The 22,702-nt window shown below is 40.9% G+C and overlaps 1 protein-coding gene across 2 annotated transcripts in view; it reads left to right on the forward strand.

The window, feature by feature from the left end:
* NAV2 (neuron navigator 2) overlaps window positions 1-22,702 on the forward strand; it is a 234,703-nt gene that overhangs the window by 139,186 nt on the left and 72,815 nt on the right. For both annotated transcript variants that reach the window (XM_063331285.1, XM_063331286.1), the window contains one exon: window positions 5,555-5,677. In XM_063331285.1, the coding sequence (XP_063187355.1) occupies window positions 5,555-5,677 (123 nt within the window). The remainder of the gene's footprint in view (window positions 1-5,554; window positions 5,678-22,702) is intronic.

The following is a 22,702-nucleotide window of genomic DNA, read 5'->3' on the forward strand; positions in this document are numbered from 1 at the left end:
CAAAGTGGATGTTGATGCATGGCATAATCCAAAAGCAGTAATTCCTACAAGCTTTTTGTTCCTTCAAGTTTCAAGCACTTGAGTTGCTGGGCAAATGTTCTGCCAGGAGGCACTTGGGCAGCTATTTCCAAACTAACCTTGAATTAAAAGCACCGGGAGGAAGGCAGGAGCACCTGGGCTGCCAGAGTCAGCTCCAGGTTTGGGGCACATTGCAGCTTTCCTGCGTGTGGGTTTGGGATTACGGGGCCGTGCGACGCTGGGCAGATTGGAGTAGCCTTGCCCAGTCTGTGGTGTGCTGCTGATTTACCTGCCGCTCCTTCTCCTCCTAATACTTAAGTGAAGAATGCCTGTCCCTTGGCTATCTCATTTCAAAATTGGAAAATTCATATTCGTACATTAAGGAGTGAAATGAATATATATGAAGTGGTAGAGCTGTCAGACTGTAAAAGTAGGTGTGCCGTTGGCTGGCTGTACACGTGGGTAAGTAGCGAGTGCGGACAGAAGTTAAGTGACTCAGGCCGCTGGATTTTACTGATCCCTGGCATAACCTGTTCCTGTTTCCTCTGTGTGCCTTTGAGGAAAGGGAAATATATCGCTTCAGCATCAGAAATATCCTAAAAATATTGCACTTGGAAGGACTTATTATGGCATTCAAAATTTCAGAGGCACGGAAAGGGTGTATTTGGCTAAAGAAAAGAGAAGCTTAAAGGTCCGGGTTGTCCAGGGAACTCCAAAGCAAATTACTTTATGCCTGTAATACAGGGCAAGGAGCCACTTTCTTGTAGAAAAAAAGTGTCGCCTAGAAAGTGGGCTGTAATTTCCAGTTGAGTGTTAGAAGTGCATAATACTGCTCTTGTGTAACCTAAGTCTTTTCATATTAAAAGTAGCTTGGTTGATTTTGTTTCCTTGCTGATGAAGAGTGAAACTATGGAGATGAGTATTAAGCATTAATTCCTGAAAAGATTAGAAACTCCTTTTAAGCAATGTCATCACCATCTCGCTGTCCACTCATTAAGTAGTATTATATTTTACTTTGCTAAATGCAGTCATTGCCCATCATTGGTACCATCCCTAAAGCATCTGAGCTATTAAATTTTTTGAACGTGTAGAATTTACCCATCGATGTAAAAGTCAGAGTCTGGATACTACACTTTTTCCCAGATCGTATATTTAAACTTTTTCTTATTTTGGGGCAGGTTGAAAACTACTTTGAAAGTTCATCTTTTGCACTGAATGTGCAAAAGTGTTGCTATGATTCATGAATCTAGCAAGGCATCTAGTACAAATTTGTCATGTATTTTAATTATAAAAGTCAAAGAAATTATACCTAATTGATAACTGGCCTAATACAAATTTTTGGACTGCAATAGGTTGTTGTATAGGAGAGGCTAGTATACGGGCATTCCATATTGTGTAGATGTATGATAGGGCAATAAATCCAGACGGTGCTGAGTACTGTTAAAATTATACGCATGCAGGATGATGTTTCCTGGGTTTATTCCTCTCTGAGGAAGCGTGTCTTTACAAGATTGTCTTTAGAAAAATATGCCTTCATGATATTCTCCTTTGACATAAAACAAAAATCTGCAGCAATAATAATGTATTCATAAAGGCAAGATGGCTTCTGAGAGCCAAGACAGTTTTAAGTTTGATGACACCAAACTGAGTGGGGAAGTGGACACTTCGGAAGGGAGAGCCACCCTGCAGGAGGACCTGCATCAGCTGGAAGAGTGGGCTAGCAAGAACCTTATGAAGTTCAACAAGTGTAAGGTCTTGCACGTGGGAGAACATAACCCAGGAGCGCAGCACAGGCTGGGATCTAGCCAGCTGGGGAGCAGTTCTATAGAAAGGGACCTGAGTGTCCTGCTGGACAAACTCAATATGAGGAGCAGTGTGCTGCTGTGGCAAAGAAAGCCAACAGAATGCTGGGTTGCATCATCAAGGACATTACCAGCAGAGATGATGAAGTCATTATCCCACTCTACTGTGGGCTTGTCAAACCACACCTGGAATACTGTGTTCGGTTTTGGTCCCAGCTATGCAGAAAAGATGTGGACGGGCTAGAGAGGGTCCGGAGAAGGGCCACCAAGATGAACAAAGGACTGGGAAGCCTGCCATATGAGGAAAGGCTGTGAGAGAATTGTGTTTGTTCAGCTGTGAGGAAAGAAGGCTATGGGGAGACCTTATCACAATGTGCCAGTATTTAAAGGGTGGCTACAAAGAAGATGGAGACTCCCTTTTTACAAGGAGTCACATGGAAAAGAGGAGGGGTGACAGATACAGGTTACTCCTGGGGAGGTTCTGATTGGGCAGAAGAGGAAAGATTTTTCACAGTAAGAACAATCAGCCATTGGAATAATCTCCCCGGGGAAGTGGTGGATTCACCAACACTGGACACTTTTAAGATTCAGCTGGATGGGGTGCTGGGCCATCTTGTCTAGACTGTGCTTTTGCCAAGAAAAGGTTGGACCAGATGATCCTTGAGGTCCCTCCCAACCTGGTATTCTATGAGTCTATGATGAAGTTTGAAGTGATGGAGGGGAAGGAAAAGAAGTCAACGGCTGGAGGTTTGTGGCACTGGGAACTTTTAATCTCCTCCAGACTAACCAATGAATAGTAGAGAATTAATTTTTTTTTCATTTATTTTAAATTTTTTTATTGTAAGTATGTCTTTCTCTACAGAGTTTAGAAGATGGTACCTCCCCTTCATCTTTCACCTCTAGTCTTGCATGCAGGACTTCAGGCATCATTGCTTTTGGCATCTTTTTGGAATTAAACATTCCTGGGTAGAGGACATTGCGTTTAATAAATATAAGATATAAAGCTTTCAATCTGCGATTACACAAACCTATTTCAAAATACAAAAATCTATCTTGTGTTGTTCTGGCATGTAAAAAACTTGTCCTGTTGGTATAGTGAGTAAAAGCCATCATCTATGTCTGTACTTTTTTTACAAGGTCTTGGTTAGAAAAACTTGTTGTCAAAGACGCCAAAGGCATCCAGCTTCCATTGACTTACGTAAGGTTTATGAGTGCTTAAAAACACTGAAAATCCAACTGTCAGTTTTCAGTTTGATGCGACCGCAGAATTATTCTAATCTATCAGGTTGCCGAGCTGCTGCGTAGCGGGTGGAATCTGTTGATGTTTAGCAAAGAGGCTGTCCATTGATTTCCGCATGGCTAACGCTTACCTGTGATAGGTTTCATTTAATGTATTCTGGGCAATGGTTATGGAAAACAGTCTATTTCAACTGTTGTTGATCTTTTTTAATCAAAGGACTAGTTGTATGCCAGAAATCTGACAGCAAAGCCAAAAAGCTGCATTTTCCAGTACGTGTACAACGGGTGTTTATTGAGAAATGCGTTTCGTGTGCAGACGAGTATCTGCAATAAACCAATTAGCGTATGTACAGTAGATGTTTCTGCAAAATGCTGCTTGCATGTTTGTTTAACAATATGGTCTTAAGCTCCACTTTTCTTTTCTTTCCATTTCTTTTCTTGTGGGTAGCTTAAGGAGAAAAAAAAATTCTTCCATGATAAAATATTTATAAACTATGCGAAACAGAAGTTAGAATGCAAGACCTAAGGCGAATTCCACATGAGTTACAGGGCAACTGCTCCTCTTGCTTTTTACAGTCTTTTGTTTATGAGTTTGGAGAATCGCGTCCCCGCAGATTTGCTGAACGGGGAATGCTCCTGTGTCTGACCTGAGTGGCTTAGCAACCTCTTTGTTAGACTCCCCAGGGAGACTCCTCGGTTGTTCCTGGGAAGGCCCCGTACAGATTTATACATCTAACTGAAATGCTGAGCAGCGGATTGTGCAGGGCTTCTTGACTCCTTACCCCATCCCATTTTTATAAATGTAGTAATTAAATTTGACTTGGGAATAGTACCTCCGTTGCAGTAACGCCTCGCCAGCAGAGGTATCGCCGGCTGCAGCTGGGAGCATCTCTCCTTTCCTGCTGCGGGTGAGGGTGTCTCGCTGCTAGGGAAAAAGCTCTGTGCCTTGCTAAGAAAAAGGAAGGTGTCCTGCGTGTCTGGATGTTATTCTGTGGGCAGCTGTTGATTCGCTAGGAGTGGCTGAAGGATTAAGAGGATACAATCCCATCAACTCCTAACTCGGCGAGGTACGTTACGTGTCCCAACAGCATGCCAGAGGCAGCAGCTGTATTGCTGGAGTTGTTAGTTATTTCAGCCTCGGGTGCGTGGAAATTTTTACGGCCCGTTTCCACAACTCAGTGCTGCTCATGTAGATGTACCTGAGCTGATGAGCTGGTGGGGGTTGCACAGAACTCGCTCCCTGCCAGCGTCTTGAGAGGCGAGTGGGACTTGCCTTTCTAGTGTAAAGCCAGCTCACAGATATCTGTAGTCAGAAATACTTTTAGGAAATGAAGCTAAACCAAGAGAAAAATCCTCCTGTGTTATTTTGACACTTCGAATTTGTTTACCTATTACTATCATGAAAGGGCACAAAGTATTTTAAAACATTATTGAGGTATTGATGTGGAGCAGCTCGTTGAGAAGGTCTTCAAGAGTGGAAGACGGGAGTAAGCTATTAATTTCAGTATCCATATACTAAAATATTTTATTCATAAACGGTACAAAAGTGGTAGGTAGTTGTATGGTCTTTAAAACTTTGTTTTCTTGGTTAGCACCACATCCTCAAGTTACATTACGTGATGGCTATTGCTGTCTGCATCGGTACAGGCTTCAACAAAAATGCTGGATGATGCAGCCTGCCTTATTGTGAGGAATTGTTCCTGGCGATCAATACCGTCTATCTGTTCTTGTCCACCAAGTGGCATCTCTGTTCGCTTTACGATTCATTTTTCATTTGTCTAAACAGTAAGAAAAGTTCTCTCTTAGCAATTTGCGAAGTATCACATACACACCTGACACTTCTCAGTATCGAAGAACAGTAACACTTTAAATGCAGATGTCTCTAGGTCACAGTTGCAGACAGAACAAAATGTAGGAGCCAAAACAAGGCTGAAAAAAACTTTTCATTCCTGCTGCAACTTCTATTCCTCCCAATAAACCTTGGGATACTCATTGTTCATGGACCACCAACGAAATCTAGGATGAATTCAATGTGATTTTTGCAGTTCACTTGTAAAAGGGTTGAGATTTCCATCGTGTTGTTTTAGCCCACGCAAAATAGTTCAGGGCAGTATAAATCATGCATTTTTTGGACAGGAAGCGATAATTAACGATAGCATTCACAAATATTAAATTACTTCCATCTAGGCATCCTTAATGAAAGTTAAGTGTTATTCCTTTGTCACAGTTATGTTGAAATTCAATTCTTATTGAGGAGAGAGAGGGCAAGATATAATGGAGAATGATGAGAGGCAAGAAATATCTCTGATCTAATATAGAATAAAGTTTTCCTTGCTTCATATGCTGAGTAATATTCTTCACTCGTAAGGAAATGTAAAGAAAACATAAGGAAATTGCAATATACAGTTAAAAACAGGCGGAAGATATCAGCTACAACAATATCTAAAAGTTTTATGGTTTTACGAAACATGACATTTTGTTTTCTTGCTTTAAAGGTATATGACGGATGGTGGTCTGGGCCTCTACACGCGAAGGCTGAACCGGTTGCCTGATGGCATGGCTGCAGTGCGGGAGACGATGCAGCGTAATACTTCACTGGGCCTCGGGGATGCTGACAGGTAAGGTCTCGTCCAGCAAATGCTCACGTATAATGGCGCTTTTGATTCATGCTGTATCTAAAATGGATCGGATCTCTAAGATTAAAAAGCTTTGGGAATTCAGATGCTGAATGTGTGGATATAAGCTTCTCCAGAGTATTTTAGGTTATACGTTCGGAGAGGTGTCAGGATAAATGCTGGCTTTATGTCTTCTGATTACTTTGCCGAAATCTCATGTGGGTTTTTGTGGACGGGACGCAACACAGTAAAATGTAAAACTTCTATTTTAATAGTGTTTGAAATAAATAAAAAAAAAAACTAAGTCCATAATTTATGGGAGTACAATCATAAAGGAAGCCGTAGAGATGGATGGTTAATGAGACTTCTATTCTGTTAGAGAAAAATGGGTTAAATACTTTTGCTTTTAATGGCATCAGCCTGTAGCTGCCTCTTTCCCTTCCAAACCCAAAGTCTGCTGAGTGTTACTGTTGATGTAGTAAGTGAACCGCATCCTTTTTCGTCAGTGAGGGGCCCCTAAGTTTAAAACATGGATTTTGCGTTGCGGGTTTGAACCAATTTCTGAACGAAAAGGTTTTTTTCCTTCTTAGTTTTGTTATCGATAAGTCTTTCCTAGGACATAATGCGGTTGACTGGGTTTGATATGACTGATATTTTCTTGATAGTGATGCACGGGTTACTACGGAAATACAAGCGATGGAGAATCTAGCCTTGTTTTCAAAGCAAGCCGTACGAAATTTGCTTTGGTCTTCTCTTGATACTAGTAAAGAGCAGGATGGTAAATCTAAACAAAAGAACTAAAACCTCTCAGAGAATCTCAGCTCAGATTCAATTACTAAGTCGACATATGCTTGCCAGTTGTAAAATATGCCTGGATTTTTCAGGATCTTGTATCTGTTTCTGAAATTTGCAACTTGAAACCCGTACTGGGCCAACAGCACTCGCTCCTGGTTGAAGGAGGGCAGAGGCATTCCCACCTGGTGAGGCAACCGAAGACTAATCAAGTATCATCCTCATCTGTTGCCGCGGCTTCTGAACGTTAGCAGAAGCTATACGTTTACAACACAGAATTGGTCTAGTATGAATTATTTTGTTGTTTAAGTAGCAGTGAGCCTTCTGGAGAGCTAGTGTCATTCCTTGTCATTGATTCCTTCCTCTGTCTAATGTTTTCTGTGCTTGTAACACTTTTTCTTGGCACATAAATTATTCTCGCATTTATTTGCCAAGCTCCTTCCCTGAAGACACCACGCACGAGGACCAATTACGTACGTTCAACAAGAGACATTATTTGTGCGTTTAAATACATTCCACTTAGAACGGGATTGTGACAGACTGAAATGCAATCCCTAGTTTACGGCAATTGTTTTCAGCGTCGAAAATCATTCTTTCAGTTCATGTGGAGGGGACGGACTTTACGCACAATAAAGACTCTGTGTGGCTGGCAATTTAGCTGCGGCATGGGGATCACAGAAAAATTACCCGCGGTCCCAGAGTTGGTGACATTATTATGTGTTGTTTTGATTTAGTCTTTTCTATTTAGAAGGTAAGCCTACTCACCTTATGCAGGAAATGGGTTTTCTGACAATAGGGCAGCGATTTAAAAATAGCTCCTCTTTGGTTGCTGGGGGATCATGGTGTGCATTTTAAACGAAAAATTAACCTTGGTTTGAGCAGGAGTTTTCCAGGGTGGCATAAGGAAAAGGAGTTGAATGAAACGCTGCAGTAATGACTCGCTTTGTCCATTCTGTGAGTGGAGTCAAGCAGGAGTTCTGCTTTATTGGTACATCTAAAAAAACGTACGAAGATTAAATTTAACTTGTTCAAAGCAGATGTTAATTGAATGCATGGGAGAACGAGTGTGAAAGGCTGTGACCCTTTGAGTGTAAGGTTAATCATTAAAAAGTTATCAGAGGAATTTTTGCAATTTGCTCACTTGTTTAGTTTCTTGTGTTATTAATTGTATGAGTCGGGTTGTGAAGCTTTTACTCGTTGGCACTGGTAATATGAAGCACAGACCTTAGAAGGTACATTTTCCCCTGCAGCAGGGAAATCCAAACAAGGCAGTTTAATTTAATGCTTGATTGCAAGGTTAATGGAATCATTGCACAACACAGCTGAGCTTATTTATTCACTTCAAGACAATTTGTGTTTGCATAGAACAAAGGCATTTTTAATGAAAAAAGGCATTAAAAATGCCTTTTTTATTTAGTTTGTGACTTTTTTTTTTTTAAGGTTGCAGATTAGCCACCTATGGTTTTGTCTCTTCTATGTATAAGGCCTTGGTGCATACCATCTGGTTATTTAAGTTGATTTCACGTTGTCAGGCGCAGCTGCTTGATCTGAGACTTAATTCTGCCCTTGCTTTCATATATGTAACTTGCATTCATGAATACGTATAAATAAGAGGGAAGAAATTTGAAACTTAGATTTGGGTAAATCTTTCTGTAATTGCTTGCTTGTATAACCTGTTATTTAGATAGCATAATTCAGACCTCTGTTGATTTATCATATCCTTGTGAATAGGGCAGGGGACTGTATTAATGAATGTGAGCTTGTCAAGAGTAACTTTAATGCTGTTATTAGGGAAATGTCTATGTGACTTCTTTAAAAATCCTCAGTGATGAAGTGCGTAAATAACTCCTTCCGAGCGTGATTGACTTAGATTGTTTCACTTTTACCATGTAATTGGAGGTTGCGTGAATTGCATGTCTTTGCATAAGAGTATAAAGCATAAAAAGGTCTTCCCAGCTTCTGACTGTAAGGACCTGTCTGGTAAAATAGCAGATTACATTGCCTTGGTAGGTCCAACAGCCACAGCATTGGTGAACTGTAGGTCAAACACAGACCAGATATTGAGCACGGCTAGGATGGAACGGCTCTAAGAGTGTTGCTGCGTCATGGTTCAGATCTATGATGACGACAACGGCAGTCTTAGAATCATAGAGTTGCCTAGGTTGGAAGGGACCTTTCAGATCATCTAGTCCAACCATCAACCCAACACTGACAAAAAACATCACTAAGCCATATCACTCTGCCATTAAAAAAGGTCATTTTCAGTTTAACTCTCAGAAGGACTTGCGACTGAAGCTGGCTCCTGGCAGTCAGTAGCATTTTGGTAGCATTTCCTGCTTTTGGCAAGATTTTTCGATAATTTCAGAGAATAATGTAGAACCAGGAGAGGAGATGGACAGGAAGGAAGAACTGGAAGTGAAGCAGAAACTGAGCAGAAAGCCAGAGGACATTCCATGCAGAGCATGGATATATCACTATTACTAAGAATGTAATTGAGTGCAGATTTTTCCAGATGCTATGATTTATAGTAATGTCTACAAATAGTAAAAATTATGGCTTTAAAAAATAGCTGAAGAGTAGCATTTTGCTGTTATTTTGCATTTTATAAAAACAGATTAAGGTTATTTATATGTCTCTTGGCTTAGGTAGTAGAGAACACATTCATTTGTGGAGTAAAACCCTTTGACTGGAGTATGTTTAAATTCACTAACTGCAATTTAATTTCTTGCATCCTGTTACAGTGATGCGATTACTATAAAGATGGGTTAGTGTTCAGTGCTGGAGGGAGTTTGTCGAACTGCCTTCATGACCATGGGAACTTGAATCACACTTCAGAAGAGCTGAAAAGCGAGTTGAGGCAAGTCATCAAGTTGGGGGCGATATTGGCCTGTGCTGAAAAGCGGGGAGAGGAGGAGATGTCACTGCTTTTGGAAGGAGGCAAATCCCACTGAAAGCAGAATTACAGACAATGGTGCTCATGTGTACTGCAGAAGCAGCTGCATCAAATATTCTTCTTTTTAGGCGCTACTTTATCGTAGACAATGGAAAAATGTTACAATATAAGGAAAAAAAAAAAAAGGATTTTTTTGGCAAGATATTCTTTATGAAGTTTTGTAGTAGGATAAGACAGCTTGAAGTCCTAAGTGTGTGTCTTCAGTTTTTCCTCTTAACTGAGACAATGCAGCTAAAATTAAATGAAGGAGTCTGCAAGTCCTGGCTTTGCAGTAGAGGAGTTAAGTCCTCTATTCACAGATAATACCCTTTAGCAATACTACCCCATTACTAACCATCTCATCATTACTGTATCTTTGCTATGCTAGCAGTGGTAGCGTGATGCATAAGAAAAGGGTAAAAATAGAAAAAATGTGTCTGGAATAGACGCATATAGACACAGAGACTGAATAGCCTTTGTCTTAAAATGTTAAAACATGACTGGGTTATATCTTAAACTTCAGATGGACCCAACAGTTGTAAAAAAATGTGGAAATAGATATTCCTGCATTGTAATGGCAGTGGAATTCCCATTATCTCCTTCCCTCACAGCATCTCCTGCTCCTGCAATGCTCCCTCAGGAGCGTTGACATAAGTGTTTGTGGAGTTTCACAGTAAATGAAGTTGCAGGGCAATTCATCTGGTATTTTGTGTGAATAGGTTTGTGGAGGGAGGATGTCCTTTCTGTCAGGAGAAAGAGTAACTATATCCATTGAAGTCAGCTACAGACCTCAGGAGATCTCAGCTAAGGAAGATGCTGCTGAGCTGTTACCACCCTACCAGGAAGATTTCATGTCATCAGTTCACAGTTCCTTCACTTGCAGAAAGCCCTGGCAATTGTACTTGCATTCAGTTGTTACGATTAAAATAATTTATAAATTCTGCTTTTCCCGTTTTTTTTTTTTTTTTCTTTGCTAGGACAATGGAACCACCCCTATATAAGGTTCCTATCTACTACATAAGCATCGTTTTCTAGAAAATAATTTAAAAGTCGCTAAATTGTTTTTAGATAAAATAGATCCAAAAGTAAGTGCCAACACCCCAGCATTCGTGGCTCACTGTATCTGTGCTGTGCGTCACTGCAATTTGTAAATATCTGCCCACGTGTAGTTGCTCAATAGCGAAGTCACAGGACTGGTGAGATTAAATCTTCTACTCTGCTTGACCATCTGTTTGTATTTTATCACTAAGCTCGAAAAAAATACTACTGCTTCTAAATGTGCATGTTGTACCTTGGTGTACCTCTAGATACCTATCTCTCTGTCTTTGAAGGATCCCACGTTTATCTTGAAAACTGACTCGCAGAAATAGGGAAATTCACATTGCAAAGATTCTTTGAAGTTTATGGCCTTGGGATCTGCTGATTAGAATCACAATACCGTACACTTTTATTTTCCAAGGAATCTTTTTACAAGCTGTAATCCAGAGTGGTTTTAGGTTACATAAAGTAATTGCGAAGTTAAGCAACAAATAGCAGTTGAAAGCAAAGGTACAGTAGCTATACCTGAGGGCTGAAATTAGCAGTACCAAAAGGAAAAAAAAAGATGTTCTACTTCAAACAAGGCAAGGTTAGTCAAGGGAAGCAATGTTTTTTGGCAAATCCATTTCAGTGGACTAAAGATGACAAACTTCGGGGCATATAAGCTTTTCTTAAGGTCTAAAACAGAAACAAGAACTTTCATTACTAAATACAAGTTGAAGAACAGTTGCTCCAAATTTACCTGGATGTATCAGTAGTTTAGATTAACTCTTAAAGACAGACAATACCTATGAACCAGAGGAAGATACAGCAAGGAAAGGCACGATGCAATGTTTGTGTGCTGTGGAAGAGAGAGAGATGGATGATTTATCGCCTGTGTAACATGGAGAGGTTAACTGGGGAGAGGGAGCAAATTATTACATGCTGTAAAGGCTGTCTCTGTTGAATCTATGGTTTTTAATATCCACCAGAGTTATTATTTTAATACTCTGGCTTGTTCTTTGAAGATGCTTTATAGAACTCCCTTGAAGATGAGAAGGAAGAGGTCAGAGATTAAGTGGCTGTGTGAGAGTTGCCTCCTTGGGTAACCAGGTTCTTCTTAACTTTGTGGCTTGCATGTGAATCCATTCAGTGGGCACAGGAATACTGGGTTTGTGGTGGTTTTTTTCTTTTTTCCGCATATGTACTTTTGGGATACATATGGGTACACTGGATAAAGTACACTACATTCTGGGAAGGACTTATGTAGGATTTGGTGACAGTGTCAGTTCTGTTTAGAGAGGCATGATGGAATGGACCTATGTTGGAATGTTTTGTTTGTTTCTCAGGCTTGGTCTAACTTTACTCGTTGCACGATGGTCAGCAAAGAGTTTGCTTCCAACAGTCAACTTAGTGAGGTCAGGATCTGTTTGAAGGCTAGAAAGTGTTTTGAGGAGGGAACAATTTAAGTAGATAACTCTTCAGCAGAGATTGTATTTGTTTTAAAATTTCTACCTAGGCTCTAGATTATCACGTCATGTAGCAATAGTGGATCTATGCTTGACGGCTGGGTGTTTGGTGCTGAAGCAGTTTTGTGCCTATTCTTTAACTGACATTTTGTAAAAATGCAATTTGTTTTCCTATGGGAAAGTCCCTTCTCCATGTATCCATGGCCAAAAAAACCAAAAAGCCAGATTTTACCGCAGTTAGGACCCATGTGCATCCAAGAAGCCAAGAATTATCCCGTTCTTCTCTTTTAACTAAGACCTGTTTTAGTAGCCCTGCAGGCTAACAAGGCAGTTGAGAGCAGTTCTTCACCTTTTTCAAGAACTTTCTTCCCATGAGGAGGTAGAGCTCCACCACTCGACATTAAAAACAAACCAACCAAACAACCAACACACCCCACAATTGCAAGTTGTTCCCTCCAAAAATAGTAATTAGTCAATCTTTATATGCTTGGCTGTCGCTGTTGTTTTAAACTCCTTCAGAGTTTCTTTTTTGCTTAGATGTAAAAACGGAAGACGCAGGCTGGATCTTGGCTTTAGGAACTGCATTTCTTGTTGAAACTTTTTTCCTCGTGTCGTGCTTTCGTTGCTGCAATTCTGATTCTGCATCCCTTTGTATTTTAGGGGGCATTTCCACCTCTGCTCTAGCATCTAATTAAAATGCTTAAGTCAGGAGCTGAAGTTCACTACAAAGCTCATGGAAGGTGGCAGATGCCTCAAGGGCAACTCATCCTGGCTAAGTTAGGACTTCCTTTTTGCCCACATATTCCACTGTGGACAGTTTGTCGCTTCCCCTGGAAGGCTGCGCTGCTGCGCGTGTGCCGGTGAAGGGACCTTACCTTTTTCACAAATGTGGATACTCAGTCTGTAGAAATAGGGAAAAAACTGCCTGATTTAAGCAGCTGAATAATAAGCATCTAGGGATGGCAAAAAATCATGGTCCTACAGCACCAGAACTAGATTTTCCTGAAGTGACGTTTCCTTTCATATACACCCACTTTATGTGTGTAAGTATAAAGTTGATCTAACTGCTGATTGGGAGGCTCTTCTGAAACCCTCAATATTTCTGGTTCCATTGCCAGAGATTAGCACTGTCTTTTCTGTTGTATGAAGTGGCTTTTAAAACACTTTAGGCATGTGGGAAATTAAGCTTGTATTCCAAGGGTAAACAAGATTGTAGATACAAAGACCATTTTGAACTGTATCAGGGTCTTTGTGCTTTGCATGACAAACCGAAGAATGTGAAATGCTTGCTGACATAGTGCAGACTTTGTTATTTGGTTTTCCATGTCGAATGGCAAGAGAGTCAACATAGTCTCACAACTGACCTACACCAGTAACCTCTGAGTTTGGGATTTGGAGATTGAATAGATAAAACTAATAGCAGACAGCTGTCAGACTCCAAAAGAAGAATCCCAGTTTTGGGCTGTTTGACGAGCGTGGAAGCTCATTGTGGCTGTAAAGCAAATTTCAAGACAGATGTTTTTTCAAATATTGTGTGCTTTTCTAAATGTCTCGTTACGAGAAAACCTAAATTTCTCCCTTTAGTCTTTGTTTGCCCTTCTTAAATAGTTTGTTGGGGCTTTGGAGTTGTCCAGAATTGTACATTTCATTAGAAACTTTTCATTATTTTTCTTTACTTCTGTTCTACAGATACGTATTCTCTTGTGATTATACTAATATTCTATTAGTATTAGCTTACACGTTAATAGAAATACTGATGTTAATAGCCTGGATCTAAGCTTTCTACTTCATGGCTGAATGTTTCCTGTAATTGTACTGTTTGGAAAGCGATATCAAAATTACGAGTCCAAACGTGAGATGCACATGCCTCCCTGCATGCTCTTCTGAGCTTTGCTGGGGGGGTTTGTTTCTTTTTTTTTACTCTAACGATGATGTTTATTGAATATTCAGTCGTTAATTCCCAGTCTTGTCCCCTCCAGTGAAGAGCTTTCAAGCATGCTGCTGCAGATGGGGCGAGGGGACACCCCGTATATCATGAGTGAGAAGCCTACAAGAAATTCAGGATAACCAGATGCTTTGAAGGATCCATTGCTTATACAGGGAAATGAATCTCCTAATTAGGACTGCTCACTAGTATGTTTGAAGTTGGATGATGCCCATAGCCCTGTATATCCAGTGCACACGTCTTGTAGCGTAGCGGGAGAAGCTGTAAAGGTATCCACAACTTTGAGCTCATATTTAAAATGCTACGTATTTCATAAGCAGTCATCTCCTTCAGCTGTCCTGAATGGCAGCTCCGGTATTTAGAAGGTAATGAAGTAAGGGGCAGACTTTATGGCTGGCTGATGTCAAAGAAACAAAACCATCCCCAACCTTGTACTCATCAAGGCAGAAGATATGTTCAGACAAAAGAAAGGTTCACTCCCTATTTCCATGGCCCTTCAGAAAGCGGAGCGCTCTCTTCCCGCCTCTCACAGCTCTTACTACCAACGCTACCTGGCTTTTCATAAAGAAGGGAATGTCTCGTTTCCCACATATGTCTACACGGCATTTGATGTTCCACAGGTATAGAGTGGCTCTTGAAAGCCAGAGGGCAGACAGAAGTGCAGACAGACATTGGGGCGCATGGCCCATGTAGAATGAAGGTGTGTCCCCCCTGGAAGGACCTTCCATCTCAGAAGAGCAGTTTTGCTGCATTCTGCAGTAGGAGTGCTGAGGGGGAGTGGCAGGGACAATAGTACATAATTATACTTTTGCTGCCCCGGGATTCTTGGAGCTACTGCATTTATAGCAGGCTGTTCCTTGGTGTCATAACTTCCTTGGTGGCCAACAAGCTATTCCATATTGGGGGTCAGTACCCTTCTTATCTGTAAGTCGTATTTTGCTCTTCTCCGTTCCTCAGCTTCCTCATGGTATAGGGATTTTCCCAGCAGTACGATAAGGTGACTTTATGACCTTTTTATGACAGCTAGTAGGATTCTCAGCGAAGTTGAGACTGCACAGAACAAGTAGTCACTTTGCTCCTCATCTTTCTGAGATGAGTCCCAACATCCTCAGGCTTAAACGGCCCAGTGTTAACGCAGCTGTGTGGGGCTTAAAAATGCTCTATTATATAAACAGGCATTAAGGCTTTCACGTGATAGTCTTATGTTGCTTAAATATATACAGTTGAATATACATTTGGCCAGGATAAATAATTGCGTACTCTACAGTGGAAACACTTGGAGCCACATTGTGCTGTTACAGCAGTATTCTGAGAATGCGTGTAATTTGTTTCTCTTAGTACAAGTTTTTGATAGTCTCACTACGAATAAAACATCTAATTTTATTAACACCGATTGCTGCAATTTGAGGCTAATTAATTTGACATAAGTGGCACTGGAACAGGGCGAAACCTGGGAGCAGAGGGAGCCTGAGTAACTGCCACATCGCTAGGGGCCATGTTTATGTGTGTCCAGGTATGTATGGTCAATAAGTAGCCAGGGGACTAAACATTGGAAGTCTGATTAGTGCCTGAGCAAAGTCCAAGGGCTGAGGTCAGCTCTTTTTAACCGTATGATTATTTTTTTTGTTGTTTCTTAACTGACAAAGGCGCAGCTCAGCAGGTACTGTGGAGTTACCATGTGCTCTCATCAGCCCCAAGTAATATTTTCATCTTTTTAATCTAATTTTAACTTGGAAGTTTATCTTCTCTGATTATGTTGTTAGTTTAAGTTAATTTTCATATATATCAACTAATTCATTCATTTTGGTTTAGGGGAAATGAGCAAACCACCTTGACTGTTCAAAAAGGTTTTATTCCCTCTTTCATGTTCATAGTCAAGATTGATTTATTCTTGTTATGAAACTTGCAGCTAGAAATACTCTTCCTAACATGACTTAATGCCTTAAACATCTCTTTGAAACTATTGATGTTATTTGATACTATCTGATACGTGCATGCATAGTTTTATGTTTCATTTGCATTTTTATGCAAAGGTTTCATTTTTATTTTCAGGGATGCCTGAAACATAATGTTGCATTTGCAAAACTAGAACTGTTTTGAATGCAGAAGGGAAGAAAGGAATATTATGAGGAAATAGGTAGACTGTATTTGTAGACGGCTGTATTTCTCTATGGAAAGAGAGGAGAGGGAAAAGGAGAAGGAAGAATCACCAACATGAGCCTCTGGGGAAGAGAGATGAGTATCCTGTGCCAACTGAGGTTCACAGAGGTTATGTTCATCCAGGAAAGCCTTATGCTCCGCTTAATCTGTATTTTGGGACTATGTGTATTCTCTGTCTACCCCTAGATAGAGAATTGATCCATCTGGGCTTTGAGAGCATTTCTGAACCAAAGGACTGCTGAGATGGATCAAGGGGTGACAAGAAATCTGCATTTATACATATGCATGTCTTAAATGTGCATGCAAAAGAAAGACACAGATTATCTGAAATTGGAAGATTGTGATTTTGAACTGAAGTCAGGATATGAGTTCTGTGCTCTCAATTTCTGTTGAAATTCTTTGCTGGCTTGTGAAGATAACCATTTTTTGTTGTTGTTAATATAGATGAAAAGCAAATACACCATATGGCAACATTGAAGTTGCTTGTCATTGCTTTTGGTCAGAGCATGCTGATGGTTTGCTCTCCAACACCAACATCCAGAGGGTAGAATCAGAGATGTCTTCCACGCTGTGGCTTAGAGTTTGGGTCCCCTTCTGAAGTAGCTTCTGCCTTGTTCTCGATTTTAGCAACATTCTGCTTCCCTCTCTCACCAGGTTGTTATGGGCTGACCTTACTTTAGCTGTAATGAGCTAAACATGTGACTGATAAAATAATCATTCCTTCCTGTGAGTCATACCATATGTTTTCCCCTCTTGCCACCACCACAATTCCAGTCATACTTGACCCAGATATTTTACCTTTCCTACATTGTCCCCTCTATGCTACCAAATCGGTTTCTCTTGCAGCCGTTTATCTCTTTCCAAGCAATGCGTTGTGCTTTCAATGGTGGGCTTTCATTACGTCTACCTTTGTCCTCAACGAATTACTTCGTCCATAAAACGTGTTTGAATCTTAAAGTCGTTCCCCACTTGGGATACATTCTTCTCTTGTTTAATGACATCGGTTTCTGATTTCACTTTGAGATTTTAACACCGTTGGAATGAAGGAGCTTGCAATACATGGCAGTGCGGTTAAGTTTATTATGGCAATGTATGTGTTATCAAATCGTTTAGGAACAAGGGATTATTTTAGAAAGAAAAAAATGAGAGCCAAAGGTAACTTACGACTTGGCTGAGCAAGGCTGGGTGGGATGACAGGAGGAGAACAAAACTTTTTCAGGAATAGCAGGGAATTGTAGCTGTAACTTAAGTAGAATGGATTCATCAGAGACAAGGAAAACACAGAGTAATCATAAGGAAAACCTCTCTGGCATTTACTGACTTGTAAACTAGGCTCTGGGAAGTCTGTCCTTTGGTACGAACCAGAGCACAATCACACATTAGAGGGAAAGTGGTGTGAATAACCAAAGAGGGGTTTTCCAGGTGAATCTTTGTTTATTTCATTCTTAATATTAATATTTCATAGCTTGTTAGGTGTGCCTGTTATGATGCAAAATACGAGCGCTCGCATTAATCCGACTAGTAATCTGGGGTGGGTTTTTCTTCCCTTTTTTTTTTTTTTGGGGGGGGGGGGAGGGGGTACATCTAGGGATTTTTATCCTTTAATATTATTATTACATCTTGTGCAGTTCACTTCATTAAAGTCCCTAAACAAAGATATCGAATGACCACTCCTTAATTCTAGGGCAATTCACTCAGCCGGAGCTGTCTTTATCAGTACTAGTTTATGTTAAGTCTCTGATAGCGAAGTGAGACACCATTTCACAGCTCAGCCTTAACAAGACGGCCACATTCTGCCAATGTTGAGAGAGGACAGAGAGATGAGGGGCTGGGTTAAAATCATTTTCATTTCATTATCGCACTGGGATAAAACAGAAAATAAGGGTTTAGGTTTTGTTCCTGTTTTTCCTTTACAGAATAGTGATGCAGTGATTAAGGTTCTAATGTAAAAAGTCAAGCTGGGGTCTCTGCTGTGCCAGACTGGAGCAGGGATCTCATTTTTGGCCTCTTCTGTTCTGGTTGTTTCTTTAAGAATAGTTCTCTCTGTCTCTCCTGCCAAATTATTTGCTGGAAATAATATCAACACAAGATACTAAGAGGTGTTAATTGGACTCTTGGCTATTGTGGAGCTATCAGGCCACGGAAGTGGGATGGAAAGAATTAAGCTTGAAGTCCTTGAACTCCAACATCTCCCCTGGATGATTTAACGATTTAAATTAACAAAGGGTCCAAGGGAGTCTGCTCAGTGTTGTGAAGAGTTACATTTTTTAATAAAACAACAGGATATTTAATGTTACTTACTGTAATGTTAATTACTGTAGCAGTAGCAGAACTGGGAATTTGAGAGTTTTATCTTACTTGCCAAAGTGGAGGGGGGCAGAGAGTGCCTTAAAACCTCTTTTTAACAAGGTGAATTTCTGACTGGAATCCAGTTACTGATTCGAAGCTGCTTTTGTGTCACCACTGTGGGGTAAAGGTGTTGTGTTTGGTTAGAAGGTAGGCCTACAGAGTTCTCAGGATCTCCAAGAAAGAATGAGTGGTTGGGAACAATTTGGGACTATATATGCGTGGTATATGAAAAACGGCATTAACAGAAAACTGAGGTTGTGCATAGTCCATCTGCTGTGACAAGCAGGCAGGGGTCCCCAAGTAACAGTCGTCGTGATGGTAGAGCAGTGATCCGCCTCTGCAGCAGATCTGTCTCCTGCAGTCAAGCAGGAGTCATAAAAAGAAAAAAAATCCCCTCATGAAAGGATATATCAAAATGCGTATTTACAGACAATTTCAGTGCTGATATTTCTCTTCCAATTTGTCCCACACCTATCTTTTCCTTCTCCCACTTGAGGTGGCTTTTCCCAGTTCTATTGCTTTTGTGCAGCAGGTCCCAGCCTTCCACTTCAGAGTTTACACCTAAATTTGTTCTCCCTTTCGTTTTCTTTTTTCCACTTGTTCTCTGCATACGGTCTCAGCTTCCCTTCTTGACTCATTGTCCCTGTTCTCCAGGACCCTCCAGAACCAGATAAAGAATTTACATTGCGAGACAAGGTTTCTCAGGGAAGATCGATATAACTTAACAGTGAAATCATGGGTATTTTCTAAGGATGCTCAGGAATTGTTGTGCTGGTTTTGACTGACCAAAGTCCATCCTTAGGTTGGCATGCAGCTTGGAAAACTTCGGGCCAAACAGCTCAATTTTGGCAAAACGATAACTAATTGAAATCATTCCCCCTGCTACTTATTTCATTATTGTAACACAGCCATCTCTGAAGCAGAGGGTGTAGCCTCAGAGAGAACAAACATGCAGCGTAAAACCCAGCAGGGCTGGGGTCGGGGAAGGAATTACTGGGCAAGGAACGGTTTTGCAAGTTTTTGCTCTTACAGAAATGCTAGGAAAGGTTAAAGAGCGCTGCAGAGACCCTGGGACCTCAGGACTTCTGCCGGGTAGGGAGTGGAGGGGAGGAATCAGTGCCAGCATCAGTGATCCAGACCTCTCAGCAAACAGGGCCAACAGCACTCATCCAGCAAGAAAGCTTTGCTCAGACCTAGCCCCCCCAAAAAAGTAAAATTGTGCTCTCCTGTTCCATTTCATGGCTGGAATGATGAAAAGGTTAAATTCATCTGAAGTACGATAGAAGGGTGGCATGACGTTAAAAAGGTTTATGACCTTGCGCAGTTGAGCTTTTGTTTTCTCCCACTTTATTCCCATTTCATTCCTTAAAAAAAAAAAAAAAAAAAAAAGCCCAACCTGCTTTTAACTTGTTATCAGTTAAGAATTAGAGGGAGATAATGTAGGTGAAGTCGCATATATTAAGGGATCATTTAAACAGCCTGCAGTTCGGTGATGACGGGGGCGGGAAGGGAATGTGGCACCATAGGAGAGGCTCCGCTGAGCTTTGAACTGGATCAGATGCTCGAGGGCAATTAAACACACAAGATTTCCCCCTATAAACAAAGGCACAGAAGGGAGCCTCCCTGTTTTCGGTGCTGTTAATCATCAAGAGGAGAGAAGAATGTGTAAACGAAGGAAGAAAAGATGGTGCTGTTTAAAGGAAGGATGTTAGACCCCAGCAGGATGCCTGCCTGAGTTGCATCTCAATAAATAATAAGCACTTGTTATGCTAATAGTCACTATTTTCAATAACACGATTTGCATACGGATCATATGCATGTTAATTACCGCGTACGCATAGCCAATAATGCACGGCTTAGGTTTTGTCCTTAGCATTTTCTTTTGTAAAATGATGCAGGTTAATGAATATTGCAAAGTTTTCGAGTGCAAATAAATAGGTGGTACAATGACCAGCAGCACAGGTACGCCCTGGAGATAACCACGAATACCAGAGATGTTTCTGGAAGAAGCCCAGGATTCGTGTCACCTCCAGCACGGACAACATCTGTCCTGTCACCTGATTGTAATGAAAATAAAACGAAACAAAAGGGTGCATGAATGCATGATAATGCAATGATGTATGGTAATAATTAACCCCCATTGGCTAATTACTGGGTGCATGCTTGTGTATATTGCCTTTATGGCAGAACACTGAGTCTAGTAGTTTGAGACTGACTTTATGCCACCTCGGGGAGGACAGGTGAGACCTGGCTCTGTGGAGAGGTAGAATAGTGCGGGCAGAGTTACTCCTTGAAAAATCTTTGCACACGTGAGTCAGAGCCACATTTGTATTAGGTCAGTGCTTTGCAGCTTGTGACTACGTAGTATTTCTGATGGATTGAGAAGACAGGACTCCTGGTGAGCTGGGTCTGAAGGGCAGCTCCACCTATTCTTTCTTCTCTTCCCTCCTTCCCCACGCATCTTCTGCATGCCTACCATTTCTCATTTCATCGTGTCTAATTGAAAGTTCCCACTTGTCCTCCTGACCTACTGACTTAAATAAGAGGAGTAGAAGTTGGCGGATACGTTGAGAGTGCCTAGTGGTAGAAATGAACGATGCCCTATAAAACGTTAGTGAGGAGACAGCTTGAGTGTCGTGCTGAATCTGCGTTGCGTCCAGACCCACTTTAGTATCTTCAGATGTGCATCTGTAAAGCATAATGCAGCACCAGTTCAGGAATCTCCGAACCACGTTTCATAACACTGTGTAGCTACGCCTTCTGTATTTATAGCTGTCTTGATTTTTTCTGATAGCATTTTGACACCGCTGAGCTCTGCTTTCAGCTTATTACTTACAGTGAAATAAAAAAAAAAAACACCATCAAAGCCATAGTATCTTGGGAAAAGATCTCAGAGTTGTTATCTGACATTTCAGACTAAATATTTAACATAGTTCATAAGGTATAGAATAGAAATATTTACCTGTTAGGAAACTGTAAGAATATAATTTACAAGTTATTACCAGATTAATTTTTCAGGTATCAGATAACAATATCGGGTATTGGATAATCTGGACCCTGTAAGTCACAGATGTTTGGAATTAGTCGTTCACTTTCAAAAGAAAATAACTGTTAAATGCAATAGCTTGCCACATCAATACTCAGTTGTTACTGCCATTGCTGTTCCCACGTCCCATTGCAGCTCATTCTGTGTGTTTTATAGTTAGTGTAGTATCTCCAGCAATTAAAAGGATTTGCTTTTCCAGAGAAAAATTAATGGATTTAGTAATTTTGAAGGAAGAAGTGCCACTCTCTCAAGTTCACTCAGCGTAACCAGCATGTGCCGGGAAGGGGGTGAGGCCACGCTACCCTTCTAAAGCCCGTCAGCACGTTCCGCAGGGAGCAGCGAGGGGGTGATGGCCCCATCTGCAGCTGACCATCTGCAGAAGCTCGGATGGAGCAGCGTGTAGATTGTGTACCCTAATACACAATAGGAGTATTAGGAGTAGTCCTAATAGTTAGTCTATTTGACAGACAGTGCCAGCAAGAATAAGAAAAAAAGCCGTTCACGTGGGAAAGCGTGTTCAAAAAAGAGTGGAAAGATTTCGCAAGGTAATCTGAGAAAGAGGCACGTCTTTTGGCTCAGGTACAATCTTTGGAACATCCTTGCGTTGTAGGGGTGAAGTAGATCCCTTTGTTTTATTAGAAAAATGCAAATGGACTCTCAAAATAAGGGAAAATTAATTTTTGTTGCAGTTGAGAGTTTGCGTCTTTGTTCTTTGCTCATTACTCAGTTGAAGTGTTTATGTGGTTTGCATGTTTACAGACTCAGTAATACAGAGGATTTGCAAACGCTAAAGATCAAGCTAAAATGATGCTAGCTTGATTTAATAGTTCTACTTCAATTAGGATAAATGAGTTTACTTTTCTAGTGGGATGTATTAGCTCTTTAACAGCCACAGCAACAATAAACAACTGTAAATGCTGAGATATGCCTAATTAGGGGGAGGCCGAAACAATTGAGATGGGCAAAGTCTCTTGATCATAACTGAACTGGATTTGACTAAGATACACATAGTTGATAGCGCTGCCTTTACAGTGGATGCCATGAGATGGTTAATGACAGCAATGAAATGGTTAACGACTGCTATTGATGAAGCAGTAATGATTTTAGTATTTTGTTGGGGGTGTGCGGGAGGGAGGGTAAATCAAGTTTTACAGGACTGTCACAACCATACTACAACTCTTTAGAGAGCTGCTTATTCAACCAGAAGCATCCAAGCGTAGTTCTGTAGATATTACACTTGGCATATCCTTCTTGGGCCTGAATGCATCCTCCGGCGTAGTCCACTCGTCCTGCTGGCTGAAACAGAACTAGTAATTCA

The sequence above is a fragment of the Chroicocephalus ridibundus genome, chromosome 4 (genome assembly GCF_963924245.1).
Source record: "Chroicocephalus ridibundus chromosome 4, bChrRid1.1, whole genome shotgun sequence".
Lineage (NCBI taxonomy): Eukaryota > Metazoa > Chordata > Aves > Charadriiformes > Laridae > Chroicocephalus > Chroicocephalus ridibundus.